This window comes from Ciona intestinalis, chromosome 1, assembly GCF_000224145.3.
Source record: "Ciona intestinalis chromosome 1, KH, whole genome shotgun sequence".
NCBI lineage: Eukaryota > Metazoa > Chordata > Ascidiacea > Phlebobranchia > Cionidae > Ciona > Ciona intestinalis.
The window spans coordinates 1,430,231-1,449,742 of NC_020166.2; the positions used below are offsets into that span (position 1 = coordinate 1,430,231).

The window sequence follows — 19,512 nt, forward strand, 5'->3', positions numbered from 1 at the left end:
CGCATAAAAAACAGTCTTAAATAAGGGTGAACAAATAAGTCACATTCATTCAAGTTCATAAGTTTATGTCTTGTAACAAAATATTTATTCAGTTTCTATGAAATTTCACTCTAGCGCTTCTGTAGCCAAAAACAAACTCAATAAATCTAAGAAGAACATAATACATACGATTACCGATGCACAGGTAGACAAACAAACTGTTTACACCCAACTAAAAAGGGGTATTTTGCTTGTAAAACTGTGTTTTAAACCCTTGCTTTTTTCTGGCATTTTAAGCAGAAACCACGTGCATTCAAAAGTTTTCAGCTCGAACAAGTCCAGGCTTGCCTGCTCAAGTGCCGGCCTAGTTAGTTTGTTTTTATAAGCTGGTCGAGATAGGACATGTATGCAACAATATATGCAAGGGTAAACGAGAAATTCCGTTAGCATATAATATCCCATATACATCCAAATCATATTTTAAACATTTTTTATCAAAACTTGTGTTATAATCGTGTTTTTATCAACTCTATTTTTAGAGCAGTGGTGATATATGGTTCTGTATATATAAGCGTTTACATAGGTAAAGCTCTAAATTAGCGACGTAGAACTGAAGGAACATACAATACACACAGTCTAACGCAGGCAGTTTTTAAAATACCTTGGGGAGCATTATAAGGGGGAATTCCCCGGTATATTCACCGACAAATACGTAACGACTGCGGATCAAATTTCCATTCCTTCGCACATTTTTGATGTCAATAAAACAATTGGCACCAAAAAGCTGTTTTAATTTCACAGCTGCTGCTGGAGAGTTTGGAAAGTAAAAGCATCAGATACAACCGTGTTTTAATGACGGTGGGATTATAAACAATCATCTCTTCGCTATGTTAATTTAATTCGACCTTCGTTCTTTTTATCCGAAAGATAAAAACGAAATTTTACTGCAATAGAATTTAACCTAGAAAACGCCTTGGACAAATATATAGAACCCTACTTAAAACTCACTCAATCATTTGTTTCCTTGAAAGTCTTGGCTCAAATATTGCTCTCGCACGCCCCCTGACGTAAGGACATTGACATGAAGCTCCGCCGCTTAGAACGCATTATTTATTAACAATTATCAAAAGTAGGTTTCGCAAGAAAAAAGTAGAATAAAGATAGACAAAGAAACGACAAAGAAAGAGATACACCAACCTAAACGAAGTTACTTTGGCACCACTGCGCATGTGCAGTGTACATCGACATTCGCGATAATACTCGTTAACGTCTATGTGGGAAAATGAACATAAACGAAGCGCGGGTAATAATAACTACGAAACAATATGATTTCACGTTAAAACGGGCATACGGTGACCGTTTGTTTAATAATTGTGACGTAATGAATTATAACAATGGTGATGGAGGAGCTGTGTTGATGACGTCAACGTCCATATTGCTTGTGTTGGAGTTCTGTCGAGATAAATCGGTGTTTCGGTTCGAAATGTCGGTTCTGTGGGAAATTGAAGTTAGTTTGAATATTTAAATAAGATGGGACATTCACTTTTATCCTCCCGTTGGTGGTGAACAAAGAATATTTACAAAATTTTATAACACGTTTCCTTAAAATGGTACATTGTCTTTTCTTAATTGTCAGTACCAAAGGAAAGTACAAAAAAACAACCAAATACCAAGTTACATCTGTCAACTTGTTAGTGGGTACGAGGTGTATGAAGCAGAACACTCGTGTTATACTGACTGTCATGGCCCCGTCACCCGAGGATAAATAATTACATCCATACATACCTGCATGAGTGGCAAATATAATCTGAATCCTTTGCTTCAGATGCGCTTATCTCGACACAGACGCAATGAAACCATTCCTCGCATCCACCGTCGCACTGAACCCAGTTCACCTCTTCTCCCATTGGTTGCAAACATTGCTGACGACCGTTGGTAGCCGTAGCAACGGAGCAGAAAGCGTAATCTTCCTCATCCGGTACGCTCTGTAACGCTTCCAATGCCTGCAAAGTAGAGATTCTTATATTGATGCTAACGAAGATGTTCTAAGCCGCAAAAGTTTCTTTTGTAATTGTGATTTTAAAACAACATAAATAGGGTGTTGGCTTGTCTTTTTTATAAATAGGATCTGGACATGACTTCCTATTAAATCAAACAATGCCTTGGGAGCAGAAAATGCAGTTTTGAACAGGAGGTCATACAAAAGTTTCGTGATGTTACACACAAAATGGTAAACTTGAAGTGGTGTCAATTCCATTTTCACAATAAATAAAATATGTCGTTATATGGTACAGTCTGGTATTTATTAATAAGACCTGAGAATTAGGCTATAACTGACATATTATACCTAAATAACTAAAACTTTTAAATAACTAAAATAAATGTTATTATTCCTATTAAACTGCGGAACCATCATTAGTTAAGTTTAGTTAAGAGAAATATATTTATAAGACAAAATATTCAAGTAATCCTGCATCACCTGTTCCTTTCGTTTCCTCTTTTTCTCAGTCTTATCTTTCTTTAAAGACTCATCAGTCTGAAGAAAACAAGAGTGAGAATTGTTGTAAAGAACAGGTAGAATGTAAACTGCAAAAACTATGTACTACACAACACCAGAGGTGGACAAATAAGTTATTTAGCGAGAAACCTGTTTATCAATATGACTACTTCATGCTTTACAGGTTAGGCTTTTGAAAATTAAATGCATTTTGAAACACTTTTTTGGCGAGCAGGAAAAATAATCACCAACAATGTAACTCATAAATGGCCAAGGTGTGTATGAAACAGAACACTTGCGTTAAAGCGAAAGTCATTGCCCCATTGCGCTGCCCACCACGCGAGAATAAACAAGTTACATTCATCCAGTTACAAACAAAAAATGAGAGAAGTTAAAATATACACATCGATTACCTTAAGCTTTTGTTTCTTCTTCTTCTTCCCTCCATGCTCGTCTCTCTTCTTTCTCTTCTTCTCGTGGTCGTGCTCCGATGATTTCAAACTTTGGCTCTCTTCCTCCAAGAGGTCTAAGAAACTGTAAAGAATTTTCTTTTTAATGTGAATTTTTATTAATGGGTAACTATATTATAATTGGTCAACTCTGGGCATTAATTCCTTTTTTTTTCTTTTTAAGCAACCATACAGCATAGCACAAAGCATGCCTCAGATAAAGTGTAGAATACATCATTATTATCAGTCGAAAGATGGTGATATTTTATCATCATTGGCATGTCGTATGGAGCACCAAGGGCGTATTTTAAATGTAGAGGAGGCAGGGATAGTAAGTCATGCATTTCTATGAAACAAATCTAACTTGTTGGTTGTAATGTTTACGGCTTAAGGCAGTGTACAAAACTACAGGGTAGGACCGCCCACCCTGCCACCAGGTTTGGAACATATGTGCCATATGACCCTACTCTTTAGAAAAGAACTAAATTTCTCCATCGTACAAAGAATCGGGGTGTCAGGGTAATGTCCCAAACCTATGTTCTTAAAAGGGACCTCACCCATATAGAACAGAATACATCCAATTATGAGCAATTTAGCAAAACAACATTTTAATATTCTATTCTATTCTTTGAGGGTGAGGTTTTTGTCAAGGATCTGAGATTTAGACCGGCATTTGGCCGAAAACATTTGAATCTTACTTGTCATCTTTCATAGGCTGAGCAGCTTGAAGTACTTTCCATATAATTTGTGTCTCAGGAAGTGAGACCTCCAACAAGTCACCTTCCAACATTAGTGATTCAAGTTGTGACTTCATATCATTGGATAAGAGGGCTGCTGTTGGCTGTGTGGTAGTATGGTTTATATAAACGTGTGGCCTCGATAAAAGTGGAATCGCTGGTGTGGAACCAAGCTAAATGAAGTATGGTTTGATAATATATATTATGTAAGGGGTAATCTGTCACCCCAACGTTTTAATGAGAAAGAAATGCTTATAATTCTAGCTAAGAATAAATGTGGTGGTTTTATAAAATAAATTATAAATGAAGCGATATCATATATTTTGCTATTATGACTAAAACATTCAAAATTAGTTATTAAAACATTTCTTCAATTATGGCTTTTGTTAAGGAAGATAAATACAGTTTCTTTAAAACAATATGAAGGGTTAACAATGCAAAAATACCAAACAGTGAAACAGCAACCAAATTACTTTATATTTACCTTGTCAGTTGTCTGGGTTTTGAGGTCGTTTTTAGTTGGAATATTTTGTAAGGGTTGAGTTGTTGATAATTGGGTGTCTTGGTTCACAGTAGCTGGGGTTGGGGGTTGCACAGTGGGGGGTTTATTGTTACTAAAGCTCGCGAACATGGCAAGGGCTTCCGCCGCTTCCATGGCTTCCTCGTGCTCCGTGGAGTGAGCATCGCTGTTCTCTGATTGGCTGCTCAGCCTTCTTTCCGCTTCATTGGCCGCATGGATCAAGTTATCGACTCCGGAAGTGTTTCGTTGCGTTGATGATGTCATAGTGTTCTTTATGACAGCGTCAATGGCTTCGTCAATCGAGTTCCGTGGCTCTGTTGGTACAGTGCTAGGTGTTGAGCTTTCTATTTTGCACACAGGGTCCTTTTCGGTGTCGGAAGTCACACTTTCACTTGTACGGTGTTTTCGGCGCCGCGTGGAGTTTGTTTCTGTGGAGTCATTCTCTCCTGCAAGTATTATAGCTTGCTTGAGCGCGGCTTGGCACTCTTCGGTTGACAGGACGCGCCGCGCTTTGTCCTGCCATGCCATGGCCCTCTCAGTGAGGCATTGAAGCGACTCCCCCTCTTTAATCCTCACAGGAAGGCGTTGAAGTTGTAGCAGCAGGGATAAGATGGTGGTAAGATGAGGACGTCTCGATCGGTGACAGAGAGGACACAAGAACTTAAGTTCGTAAACTTGTTGCGTCTGTAAAGTGGTGGAAATAAAACATCTTATTTATTTTACAAAAACACTTTTTTCGCAACACAGCGTAAGTTTTTTTATCTCTTCGAATTAGGTAACTAAGATTAATCAAATCAATAAAGAGAAAAAGTTTCAAGCAAAACGACAGTTTTTAAAAACTACTTAAGAAAAAACGTTTATAAGCGATTGCTAAAACCACATATTAACAAGACTCAAACTATTTTCATAAGTCAATTTTCCTATACCACGTTTACCACTAAATGGAATGATAAAAGAGAATAAAAACATGGGCCATTTTCATTTTACTCCCAACCTATTATATTGCAAACAGATACATCATCGGAAAACAAAAAAAAAATCTTTAAGGCATTAGGCAAATAGCATATGACGACATCCACTATAACACAAATGCTTACCCTGCTCTTATTATTATTGAGTTTAGGTAAAGGAACACATGAGGTATGGAACCAATCATGGCAAACTTCACACTGAAGCATGAAACCTGGGCGAAACGTATGTGTGTTGTGTTTATCCTTTTAATGTGATAATTAGTGCCACAGCCAGAAAAAAAAGGGATCTTCCAAAAAATTGTTTTATTATTTTTGAATTTTTGTTAAAAAGTAAGAGGGGGGGTCGTGGGCTCCACAATGGCTACCAGGTAATATTGCTAAAAGGGTGATATATAGGTTTAATAGTAATTAATTGCGTTGATATAGTTAAAACATGTTTTAGTAGGTTTATCATGGCACCATATGGCTTTATTAGTTTATACGTGTCTTATTGAGTTAATGCAGGTAAAACATGTTTCAGTGTTTATGTTTATATAAGAGTAATACATGTATATATGTCATACCATAAATCAGCCATACTTTAAGCAGCAAAAATAATACAAATAGTAAAACACTGTTCATATACATAAATGATGCATATTAAAAGTCTTGATGTTAAGGGCACATTTGACTTAAATCTCAGGTCTTCGACAAGAATCACACCCATATATATTAACCCTAACCAGTGGCGCAGCCAGGGAGGTTTCGGGAGTCGTGACCCCTCCCTTTTAAACCCCCCAAAAAAATTATTATTTTTTTTCTGGCTGCGCCACTGACCCGAAGACACTTCCATATAAACTCACCACTTGAAGGTTTCTTACAGATACAATACAACACCGCGTCTTCATCGGGCGTCTCGTGCTCTGTGGTCTTGGTGTGCTTGATGGGCGACGTCGGGCTATCAATGGACAACCCGGAAGCTTTAGCGTTGTTTGTCTCTCTGAGTGCCATCAACATCTCCATCTCTTTAACCTCCGCCTCCTTGAAGTCTGAGACGACCTTGATGGGGTCCGGGGAGTCAAAGATGGTGGTCGTGGATCTAGGTGGGAGTGGTAAAGTTTTGGTTTAGATCCTAAAAGCAGAAAACTGTTTCTACAATACATATTAAACTTGTTGTCTAAGACACCCCTTCTGGCATTTATTCGCGTTTTGCACTTTATACACTCTATTTTTTTAGTAAAATATAAAACTAGATCCTCACCACTTCCATAGACCAATGTTAATTGTTTAAAACATAATCAGGATATTTTGAATATTATGTTATATTATACCCTATCTTTTCCCAAAGTACTTTGCAAAGACTACTACAACCACAAACCCTGAAATTGAACTCCTACACAACTTTCAAAATATTAAAAGTCCTTACTTATTGTTTTTCTCGGGATGTTGTTCATCCATTGAAGATCGATTCTTCCGTCGTCTCCATTTTAATCCTCCAGATGAATTCATCTCAATACGAGGGTTTAACACCTGGGTAAAAGTTGGCTGTTAATATTTGAACTTAAACAGATAATTACACACATATCTGTATTGGGCATCGAACCCGATATCCTTTGATTGTTATCGTGCTTGACAAAAACAAACAATGCTCCAGTGGTCACTAATTGGTTGTAGCACCCCTGGTGTTCGGGTAATGGGCCAACTCAGGAACTAAGGTCCCATTGGGTGACATGGTATAAGACCTCACCCGTGTAAACGGAATAATAAGTAAAGTGCCTTTATTCAATGTCTATATGGCTGTGGAGCCTGTAGTCCTCCAGCGTAACATGCTACGAGACTTGGGTATTGGGTTTATGCCAGGGTTGGCCCATTACCCCTTTTTTGGCTTTGTTGTTTTTTTACCCTTTTCTTTGTTTTTACCAGTTCCTCTTTATGTGATATAATTACTTTCTAAATATTAATATAATTAAACCTTCAATCTAACCTGTAGCAAGGTAAACAGGGAATTTTTCTTGAGGAATATTTTTGAAGTTTGTTCTTTCCACACCCTGGCGCTTGTGATTTGGTTCTCGATCAATGAAAGTTGTTCCATCTTAACACACATAGGGCGGGCTTGGTTGGCCAGCGCATCAAGCATTTCAATGTAAGGATAATAATCTTGGTTTTGAATTGTTTTCACCTGGAGAAAATAATGGGGTGGTTAGGGGTAATGGCCATTCCTGGCTAATAATAAGGGTGTGTTGCTGAGTAAATGGGCCAAGCATAAATCCTAGGACCCATTTCACAAACCACCAACCCACAGAAAACATTTAAACCCTATTGATCTACATGAAAAATATTAAATACCCACCTTATTGAGCCACGCTTGTGCTTTCCGAACAACCTCAGCAAGTTTAGTACATTGAGGTAACGAGACGGGAATCTGTTTGGATTTCTCAGTCACTGATATTGCACCAGTGATGCTCACTTGCATTCTGCAATAAAACATTTGGCAACACTGAATAAAATGATATGATTCAATACAGTAAATGGGGTATGTAAAACAGTGGTAAATATTAAAGTGCTTGGTCTTAACACAGCTTAATTAAAGTACAACATAAGTCGATAAAACTTTTAATACTAGATTTTCAAATGTTGTTAATAAGTTATAAAAGACGGTTGAAATCACAGTTTTTACAGTGAGGCATGCTATGGGACCTAACATTTAAGGCAGAGTTAGCCCATTACTGTAGTTTTATAGCATAAGCTTATCTTATAGCCTAACCTAATATATTATTAATTACCAAGTGACAACATATCTTACTTATTTAATGTCTTACCATAATATGGTATATAAAATTTATATTACACATGGTACACCTTAGTTTTATCATATCAAATTACAATCCATATAAAAATTCCAAGTAATAATACATCTCACATAATTACTAAATAATAGCACAGCTTACTTATTAGTGAGACAATCCTTTGCTTTTCCTTCCCAACTCTCAGCCAACATAAGAAGCTCTTGTAGTTCTGCCATAGCTCGCTCCACAGATGGCTTGGGGGCGACGGAGATCCCTTGATCTATCAGTTTACGGAGTTGTTCTAACGTAACGGGGGCACGAGGTTCATCTTCATCGTCGGGGTCAAGTAGGAGATGGGAGCGAACATCTTTCAACCACTTCGCTTGTTGGAGGGACTGGTGTGGCAAGGTATAGGTGTCATATATTTGTGGTTTCAAGACATAGGTATTGTATGGTAGGGTATACGTGTCAGTGTCACATAAGAAAAGTATCATATAGTAAATGACAGGTGGCATATAAGGTACAGAAAAGTAAGGTATAGGCATGACATTATGTCAATGATAATAACATCATCATTTTAATAATGATGATGTAGAATAAAAGTAGTTTATACTTACTACTTTAGTAGTAAGTAGCGTTTCTCGCATGGAACCTTACCCATATAAAATAAAATATGAAGTGTTTTTATATAGTACGGTGGGGGGACCCTTTTAGCACATAATATCCAAATATCCTGATCGTGTTTTAAACAATTAACAATGGTCTATGGAAGTCGTGAGGATATGGTTTTATAATTGAATTATCTTGTTTACTACCAAAGGAGACGAGAAAATACACACCAGCTTGTGCTTCCTCACCCTATTATAATAATCATAATTTAACTCGTCACCTGATGTAGGAGAGGAATCTGAGGAAGATCGAGATCAAACTGGGATGAATCCTCCAGGAGTTTGGTGATTTCTTCTATGGTTGGTTCCTCTTTATTCAATCCCTCCTCCACTGCGGAAATGAACTCCTGAATGTTGACGATGTATTCTGATACCTGTTGAACAAATGATTAAGCTTAATGTTAAATACATATGTGTTGTATTGTAATCTATTCTATATGGATGAGGTCCAGTATATCAATACATTGGATTTAGGCAAGGGGGGTATATTAACATAATATTGTATATGTACATTTTATTCTCTATAGGACAGCTGTAACAATAGTAGCAGCATTAAGCTTTGAACCCATATCATGTGGGCAACCACTGAACCTCAGCGCCAAACATAACGCCAATATAAGCAGTCTATATAGGACACACACATATGCCCACAATGGTAGCAGCGCCAAGCCTTAGATCTGAATACTTTTAGTTAAATTATTTATCTCCAGGTTTTACCTGTTTAAGATGAGGTACAGCACATGGCAGGTTCTGCAGTTGTTTGTAGAAGGCTTGTATTTCTTCCAATGTTAAACAACATCTGTTCATTCCTGACGCGTTCACTGACATCGCGGACATTGGATCTTTTAATCTGTTGTTAAATAATGATGTTGTTTATACATCATAAATATGCTTTATTTTAAAAGCCAAGTAATATTGTTAATTAAGCATCATATTTATTGTTCATTAAAAATGCACATTAAAGTATATATATTATATAAGTGTTTTAAACCACCCAGTAATACAGCTTAAGAAACCTGAACATAATCTCTATGTCCAAAGAAGGCCTTTTATGCGCCTTTGAATGAATGTGCCTTAATTATTGTTGAGCGTGGGAAAACAACAGTTGTTACAACATGAGTGTTTTGTTTTATACACCTCGTGCCCGCTCATGAGTTACTATGTTTGTAACTTAATAGCAGGTAATTATTTTTAGTTATTTTTCTCTATGACTGATAATTAAGTCGATCCAGAAAGGAGCACTGTGCGGTGATGTGACTACAATGTATAATTTCATTCTGTTTTTCATATTTTTTTATACAGTAGAAATCCTACATACCGTGTACGGTGCTTTCTAGTGTTGACCAACTGCTGCGAAACACGAGAACAAATCTCAGCTTCATGCACCACTGATTTTAATCGCTGAAGCAAATCATTCTCAGGGAATTTCCCCTCTTCAGATTCAAACAATAAAACCTGAATATTTTTTTCATTTTTATGATAAACTGACATTTTGTAAGTTCTATATTGAAAGTCCACAATTGATTTGAGGTTGGTCCATTTTTAAGAACCAGGGTGCTATTAGCCATTCAGTGACCACTGTACATAGTAAAAATTTTTACCTCCCTTTTTTTGAACATTTAGTTTTTATAATACTTCTAAACTCCACCAAAAAAATTCGAACATTTGTACTTTTGAGTAAAAAAAAAATATTTTAACAAACCTTAAGTTCTGGAAGCGTCAATTTATCGGATGTTTTCTTGAAAGCTTCTTTTACTTTGTCGCTCCACATATCAAAAGCTTCGGCTCTCTGCTTCAGTTTGTGTAGAATGGGTGGCAGTTCATCAAGGCTGTATCGGTATCTGTGGTGGTGGGATTTGGTTAAATGTGATGGAGTTAGGAATCACACTTGTCGCATGAACGACGTACATAAGCAGACTGGATTTTAAGGTAATGGGCAAACTCTGGCTTAAATCTTAGGTCTTTAACAAGGATCTCACTCTTTAGAATAGAATTCCAGTTTATTATGAATAGAAAACTATTTTTTTTGTCTAGACTGTTACAAATGCACTATGAAATAAGAAAAAGATTTGAAAATGTGGCAAAGTGCGCATCTAAACCAGAAACAGTTGTTAAATAAGCCCTTACCTTAACACAAACTCTGAAGTAGGGCAAGTTGTACATAAGCTTTCCACATGATAGAGGCAAGCAAGTGAGTCTGGTTTACATGGACAAGTAACTGCTGATAAGAAGCAGGTTGTTCTACATTGTCTACACTGTCGTTCGTCATCAGGTAGTAATTCAAAGGCTTCTCTTTCAGCTTTAGTGATACCCTGGAAATTGTGTGGATATTTTAGGCTTAAAACCTAAAAATGGTTTTATGAAGTAGCCAACCTTAGAAACTGGGTCGACAATATTGATTTAAAAATATATATAGTAGTAGACTAGTAGGTTGCAGTAAGATGGTCCATATTTTCATTCTCTTTTATCGTTTCATTTGATAGTAAGCACAGAGTATTTACAGAATAATATAACTGCATTCTTACAACTGTAAAGGTTATTAATAATTCTTAAAACATAATTATGATATACCGGACTTTATGTGCTAATGGTACCCCATCTTTCCCACACATAAAAATCAGGAAACATGATTTATTTACGACAAAAACTGAAAAAAGCTTCCTATCTACTCTTAAAGCAACAAAACCTGGTAAACTGACCATTAATAAACCATCTAATAAATCAACCTACCAGTTCCATTAGTTGTTTCCGAAGATCTTTCTCCTGTTGTATCATCATCAGCATGTCCCTGTATATGACGGCTGCTACTTGAACATCAAGGCTGCCTGGATTGTTCGCTACCTGGGGGTTCGGTGTTTGGTAAAATATTAATTCACAATGGATTAAATTCAAGCCTAAGATGTTGGAGTATTTGGGGTTTAAATGGTTTTCACAAAAAATCCACAAAAAAAAAACTGAAAAACATGATTGAATCTGAAAATGTACAGTCCAGAGCGATTTAACTAAATGATGAAATGTAATATAAGTTACCTTCTGCTTTTTATACTTTAAATATTTTTTTAATTCAAACCAAAGTATTTAAAAACTGTTGCCCATAAAGAATTACAGTGTTGAACTATCAAGATATATTCAAGTTACACAACTATTGGTGTAAGATACTCACCTTACATACAATCTCCTCATGCGAGAAAACACAAGTCTTTTTCATCTTTCTGTAGTGGGCTACACACTGGCGACCAACAGGAACCTAAGAATGCAAATATGGTATCATCAACTAATGCACTGCTACTATGCTACAACACTGCAATGCTCAGAAGTTTGAAAATGTATTGCATTTCTATTTTATATGAGTAAGGTCCCACAGCCTGGTACAGTAAAGGCCGTTTTTTAAAATAGATTTAGGCCAGGGTTGGTACATTACCACAATACCCTGTAACAGCCCATTCATTTAAAATAGAATAAATACTAAAGGTGGTTGTACACAGTATTCGGCATGCGAATTCGCTAGCGAAGTCGTGTGCAAACCCATTACCGAATCCGCATGCGGCAGCGAAATCCGTACAAAACAGACAAAACGTACGAATTCCGGAACGTACGAATTCCTGTGTACAGCCACCTTAAGACCCATATCCCACTCACCCAGTCTGCTGGACAGAAGTTAACAGCCTCAGCAAAGTTATAACCTTGGTTAAAACCAGCGTGGTAAGCTCTTGGGAAAGTTATCATGAATTCCCCGGCACACTGGTTGGTGCGAACCACTCGCACACCTTTCTTCATCAGTGTTGCCGGGTTCATAGTGGTGACCAAGTGGTGCAATAGATCAGGATGGTTAATAAACAACTCAGGTGCGGAGTCGTGCATCACTTGTTCGAATTTAGTCGCATCTTCTCGAGGTATTCCATACCTGAGTTAATTTACTTTGTTCATCATCAGGTAAGTCACCCATAGGTGTAGCTTAGGCATAGCCACATAGGTGCTAAACCATGTTAAAAATTAGGTGTGTTATTGCATTTTAATAATGCCACCCCTGATTTATTTTATATCGGCAAGGTTCTATGGCAGGAATTGCTAGAGTATTGACAATGCTTTAATTGCGTGTTAAATTGGGCTGTAAATTCCTTACCATGTCTTTGGTTCACCCCAATGCATATAATTGATGGAGTAGGTCCAGTGGTCCTCAATGTGCCAACAGAATGCAGAGAAACACATGCCCACATACACCCATGGAATCTGGGAAATTGGGGTTTCAATTAAGTTGAATGTAAGATTAGCATAAACTATAAAGGAACGCATTAATAATCTTCTATACCATTTTCTTGAGATGGCCACACTTAGATACACAAGCAGTCTTTGCATACCTTCATTCCAGATATATCCCCAGATATCGACCTCAGTAAGGATTGTTCTTGTATTGGAAGGTTGTTTAAGTTCCAACCACTTTTCGCATATTCCTAAGAGTTTATTAACGTAATAATCAATATTGTAAGGCTTTGTCCATCAGTAATAAGACCAAGGCTTAGTAATTAGGGGGGGCGATACCAACACTGACAGGTGTATATGCTCTCGTGAAAGTAATCTTAACAGACTTTGTTTCAACCCTGCACTAATAAGTTGTAGCACCCTGGGTGTTGTGGTAACAACCGAACTCTGCCCTTAACTGTCCGGTTATGATGTGTCAAGCATTACGACCCCATCCTTATAGAACGAGCATATACAATGCTAGGGTAATTGGCCTAAAAAAAGGGATAATTGGCCAAAACTAGCCTAAATCTCGATACCATGGTGCACCACACTGTATTACCTCAGCTCACACATATAGAATACAATGTGTATGTACAACAATAAGGGAATAAACAAACTTCGACCTAAACACCAGATCCATGGCATGCCAATGCTGCGTGACCTTATCCACATAGAACACCCTAAATCCCCACCCAAAGCTACCCCTTCCAAAGTTCCACCAAAAGTTGGTGGCTCTAAAGTCCCCTCATAAACCCACCCCCCAATTATCCACCAGCAACACAAACCCCACACACCTCTTCTTCTGTTGACAACTTCCTCTTCTCTGCATCCGACATCCTAGGAAATCCGCTCCCCTTCTCAATAACATGGATGTCTGCCCCATACTCCACTGCCAGATCCTCCTCTAATGATCCAACCAACCTCCAGAACTCTCGTTCAACTGCCTCAGTTGGAACCATATGTGCCTGGTGATGAATAGAAAATTACATTTACTAAATACCCAGTCATGCATGTGCCTGGTAATAGTGGAAAATTATATCTAAATACCAACCCATATTTGTCTGGAGATGGCGATGCACATGATTTTTTAACAGACATTTTTGAAACAGGCAAATATTCCATGCCAAATTGTTTCAAGAGACAGCCGGAAAAACATTTTTTAAGGTCAAAATAATGCTTTTCCATAAGTATCAGAGTAGACAGGTACATTTTACAAGAAAAAAACAGTGTTTTTTTACTCTTAATTAATAGCAGAGGAGTACACTATTTCTCTGTCTAACAACTTACCGGTTTTGTGAAGTATTCTGCTTTAAATGCATCAGCCATTTCTCCAAAGCTTTGCAACGTATATTCCTTTCTAGCTTGTTCAAACCCATAAGCTTGTGTCTTTTTGTTGCATTCCTGTGAAAGTATTTGAATGCTTGATATTTGTTTCCATGGCATCCACAGGCACAAAACCTGGGGTGGCGTGGTGGGCAGGTTAACCCCAAAAATTGTTTGCACCGAATTTAGTTTTGCAAGTTTTTTTATTCTGTATTTACATTTACAACCAATGAAGGAAAATACATTCCAAACAGTTGTGTGACTAGCTACCTATACCTCCCTGAAATTAATAAAGATTGGTGCCTATTCTTGCACTTGAATGTATCAAACACATAAAACTGAATGTATCTTTAACTTATACATGTATAGTACCATATGAATCAGTAGTTCTAACTTCTCTCTCCATGTATGTATATTACGTTTGTGTGTGTTTGTGTGTGCGTTATACATATCATGCACACTGTTCAGTTTGCAATACTTGTATGTAGATATGAATTATTGATACCCAATTGCTAATTTTAGAAACTTATGAACACACTGGCTTACGGAATAAAACTTAAACAAATGTAATGCATATTTTGGTGAGCAGCACATTGATATACACAAATGAGAATGTTCATGTTAAATATAGATAAAGATTATAACTGCTTAGGAGTGTATGTAACTTAGTGGGTGAATAAATATCCCATTTTTACTTTTTCTTTATAGCTGACAATTTCGACAATTCATAAGGGACCAGTACTAATCATTAAGTTTCATACATAAGAACATCCAGCCACAATTAAAAAGCAAATGTTACTTTGGAAAAAAGTGAAATATTCAATAAGATATTTTAAACTAAATAACATATGTATGCAAGTAATGCACCCCATGGATTTTTCATTCATATTCGTAAAATTAATTTATCCGTAAAATATTCTTAAATAAACAAATCTAGTTATTTAATTAACACATTATATTGTCGCAACTCCGAGAATTTTATGAAATTGACACCACTACAGTGTTCTGGTTACAAACCTTTGAAATACATTTAGGGCATCTCCATTCCCCTGTAGGTACATTAGGTAGAGGGGGTATGAGGCAGAATGTATGGTAACTATCATCACAGCCATCACATAATAACAAGAGTGATTCATTGCTGTCCTTGGAACACATCTTGCAGTTACCAATGGAGTCAATCTGGTAAATATGTTATGTGTGTTAATGTGTTAATAATGCTATGTAACTTAAGTTTCAGATAAAACCTATTAAATGTGTTAAGCAGGACTATGAATAAGATGTATAAGTGATGTCTGGTGCATAGGAAGAAACAAACAAGGAGTAAGCCTTGAATCAGAAACCCTTTGTTAAATAAATGCATTATCATACACAGGCACAGATACAAGCATGCATACATTGTCACATTCAGAGTATCGGTATATATACATAAGCACACATACAGTGTACTTACAACAAAATAAACAAATATACACACACAAAAAACACCCACAACATACATAAAACAACAGAATATAGGAATATATACACACACAACATACATACATGTACAACATATACACACACAACTTACAACATACACACAACACACACGTACAACACACATACAACTTACAACAGAATAAGGGATTTGATCTGGAGCTCGATTCCTCATTCTTCTGATGTTCTTCAACTCAACTTTACTTTTCTTGTCTTCCAACTCTGCCTTTACTTCAACCTGAAGGAGAAGACGATTTAATACAAAATAAACGCTATCCAAAAGTATTTAAATCTGCCAAAGATTTAAATACTCGACACCCAAACTTTTAATAAAAAAAACTAAAACACACAAGGATACAAAGCCAGTATTTATTGAATATGTGAGTGGTGACATAGCTTGGTTGTTTTAAGTTAATACTAATTTTGTATTAACTATTTACAACTATAAATATAAGAACCATCAGAAAATTCCACTGCATATTTCAATTCCACAACTTAATGAATGCTGTTTTCAATTTGTTAGGTTTGAATAGACCATAGAGTGAAGTGAACACGGTATTATTTCATGTGACATCTTCAATATATAGCACAACATCCCAATTCAAAAACACTCTACTAATCAGGTTTCTAAAATCTCAAGTAGTCTATACTTTAATCCCAATTAGCTAATATGTAGATTAGACACTTCAATGTACTGTGCTATATGTTGTAGTTGAATTAGAACACCATGTACACTCTACAGTACAAACTATATCAGTGCGGTATGTATGTCATTTTAGTGTTTGCATGCTTTCCCATTGGCACCAAACTTTTTAAAATACAGGGGTAGCAGGAGTTGTTACAACTACGTTACTATAAAACAAATCTAACATTTTGATTCTAATTTTTACAAGTTAATTAAATGTTAAAAAATCAAGTGTAGATGTGCCCACCCTGCCACCCCATGTTTGGCGTCTGTGTTAACACTTTACCGCTTGTATGTTTTATTCATATTCTCATAACAATGCACCGTGGGACTCTAGATAACATACATGAATACTAATGTTGGTAACCACCAACCAGTGTCATATACACTATATCCTGCTATTGTTATAAATTCTAACACAATTTCCTATCCCATGGTGGTAACATTGGACAAGATCAGTAAAACCAAAATTATCCCATTTTTGTGGCACTGCCACTGGCGGAAATTTTTTACTAAACACTAGTGTGCCATGAAACAGATAAAAGTGTCCTTAAAGCTTTCTCTAAATAGTAGGATGGGAGAAGACTTTGGTTCATTATTAAAATATCTTAAACGTGTTTTAAACAATTAACAATGGTTTATGGGAGTTTCGAGGATAGGGTTTTATAATTCTTTTTATTGTTGTTTGTTTACCATTAAACAGAACGAAAACATAAAATTGTGTCCCATCTTCCCCCACCTACTATATATTATTAGTTTATAAAAGTTTTACCGAATTTTGTATAAACATTGCGTTTTAAAAGTTCTTTCCATTGCAAGAATATACAGCAATATAAATGTTTAAACCATTGAAGCATCAAGCTGCCAACTCCTTTTACTAAATCACTGCTATATTAATATGTCCACAGCGTTCACCTTATTTAGCCAAAGTGGTATGCAAGTAGTAACCTATTGACATTATATAATGAAGTGAACCTACCTCTTTAGAAGCAGCAGAATCAGTGTTTTCTACTTTTACTTCGGTAGCTTCTACTTTGATCTCGGGCTGTTTATAAAATGGTACATTGTACATGTTAAGTTTAAAAATATTGATAAAAGCAATATCAAAAACAGATGTTTTATCTTTGCTGTTTAAAAAGTATATATATTATATTTATAATCATGTGTACTGAAGAGATTGGAATTAAGAACAAAACGCAGTCTTTGTACCAAGCTAATAATTATAAATGAGAGTATTGGTCAAAAAATATGGCTGTTAAACCATGTAAAAAAACTCAGTTTGTTACAAATAACTGATTACTGTGTAATCAATAGATTAAGTGTATTTCTATCTAGCAACAACAGTGGGGACAGACAGACAAGTCAAACAGTTTATTTACACACCTCAGGTCAAAACACTTACACACACATAACATTTTAATCTATATGAGTGACGTGACTGACATCCCTAATAGAATAAAAGTCTTGGCAGAACTAAGACATATGATTTATAATTGACCAAGAACCGCAACACCTAGACTACTTGCATGTATTAATATAACCTCTTTATTTATTATTCCATGTAGACACATACACATATCAGTATTGCTGTATTGGTAAGCGTCGAGCATCAAACTCTGTATCAATCGGTTGCAATGTACCGCCTAACGACCTAACCACTAAGCCATGATGTTACAACCATCTACGTTTTAACTAAGCACCTAAGCAGAAGCGTTAACATCTGCAGCAAAGGCACACAACACTAATTTAACATACACAGCATACACACCTTTATATCTTCAGTTTTAACATCTACAGCAGGTACTTCTGTGGCTGGTGCTGGTGTGTATGACCTCATTCGTGTCTTGCTTTGGGCCATCAGCCCTAACCCTACCATCTTAGGACCAGCACCTGTGATGTCATAATGTAATGTAATTATAAAACACTAACAGCATAGTAATACTAGTAAATTTAAGTGTTTTTTTCAGGCAAAGAAAGTACTAACATCCTTGTGATAGGTGAATGAATGAAAGCAACTTATTTTATCCCTATGGCAAGGGAACGACAGTTATTATTATAACATTGGTCTTTAGATTCGAAAACTACTACAACAATGTATAAAACGTACTACCAAACAACTGTAGTTTGGCAAGTTCTTTATTCTTAGAAACATCAGCCACCAATGGTTCTTCTACAGGTTTACGTTTGTTCCTCTGTTTCATCAGGTTGTCAGGAGATAACTGGCCATTGAAGAAATCCAAGTTATCCAAAGATACATTTGCACCCTGCGAAATGGAAAAATAATAATCACTGTAATAGCCAAGAATGCTATGTCAGGCCAGTTTAACAAAAAAATGCTAAACTTCAGCTAAAAAATTTAAACAAGTTGCTTTAACAAACCAAGTAACTGACTATTCACAGCAAAAACCAAACTGGGTAAGACCTTATGCAACAAAAGTTATGTTAATATTTGTTAATAATTTTAGGCTGTCATGCTAATATTTAAGCCATAGTCACATAATAACATGATTTCATATTTAACCACTACCAACTTGGTGCATGGTCTTTTTCTTCGGTTTCATTGTATTTAGTTTCAACTCGGAAGCAAGACTTTCTAAATTCTCATTAGATTCCAACGCCTGGAAAACAATTATATATATAACTGATTTTGGATTCAGGCTAAGCAATAACCAGATTATACAAAACTGTGGTAGATTGTTAGATTCAATAAACATTGCACTAATATATACTTATGGTGTGCCGTGTGCCCACTTAACCACTTTACATAAATCAAAATGCATAACTTTTTTTCACAAGTTAAACACTATATATGTAGAAAATGGGCATTTTTTACATAGTAAATTTCATTTAAATATATCTTACAGAGCAGGTAATTATAGTTTAGGAGGACTTTTAAAACTGATAACTTATCGTTCGAATATTTTTTGTACCAAAAATTACCTCTAGCAGAACTCCAGACTTCATGATATCAAATGGATACAAAATCCTCTCATAATGTTGTCGCAACACTGTGCCAAAGTTTTTGGGCAAACAGAGCTATAGAAAATATTGTGTTAGAAAAATGCTTTTACCTATAACTAATTTGCATTACAGTTACAATCTATACAAGTTGATACAATAATATTCATCGTATACAATTCTAAATGACGCTTTACATGTGCATTTAACCATTGAGTAAGATTGAAAAATAAACCTACAGA

At 36.1% G+C, this 19,512-nt stretch overlaps 1 protein-coding gene across 1 annotated transcript in view; it reads right to left on the bottom strand.

Annotated features, from left to right (window-relative positions):
- Window positions 1–1,069: 1,069 nt before the first annotated feature.
- The window catches only part of LOC778759 (lysine-specific demethylase 5A), a gene marked incomplete in the record, with an annotated part of 21,377 nt that continues 2,934 nt past the window's right edge, over window positions 1,070–19,512 (bottom strand). Inside the window, 30 exon segments of the mRNA XM_026837471.1 lie at window positions 1,070–1,471; window positions 1,765–1,982; window positions 2,459–2,515; window positions 2,890–3,010; window positions 3,624–3,835; window positions 4,147–4,866; window positions 5,280–5,365; window positions 5,996–6,231; window positions 6,559–6,662; window positions 7,117–7,311; window positions 7,483–7,606; window positions 8,081–8,313; window positions 8,808–8,960; window positions 9,304–9,436; window positions 9,905–10,041; window positions 10,289–10,427; window positions 10,714–10,898; window positions 11,317–11,427; window positions 11,750–11,833; window positions 12,226–12,490; window positions 12,710–12,816; window positions 12,945–13,037; window positions 13,623–13,793; window positions 14,116–14,229; window positions 15,169–15,330; window positions 15,764–15,865; window positions 17,292–17,357; window positions 18,081–18,202; window positions 18,420–18,576; window positions 18,844–18,918. Of these exon segments, the coding sequence (XP_026693272.1) occupies window positions 1,366–1,471; window positions 1,765–1,982; window positions 2,459–2,515; window positions 2,890–3,010; window positions 3,624–3,835; window positions 4,147–4,866; window positions 5,280–5,365; window positions 5,996–6,231; window positions 6,559–6,662; window positions 7,117–7,311; window positions 7,483–7,606; window positions 8,081–8,313; window positions 8,808–8,960; window positions 9,304–9,436; window positions 9,905–10,041; window positions 10,289–10,427; window positions 10,714–10,898; window positions 11,317–11,427; window positions 11,750–11,833; window positions 12,226–12,490; window positions 12,710–12,816; window positions 12,945–13,037; window positions 13,623–13,793; window positions 14,116–14,229; window positions 15,169–15,330; window positions 15,764–15,865; window positions 17,292–17,357; window positions 18,081–18,202; window positions 18,420–18,576; window positions 18,844–18,918 (4,788 nt within the window).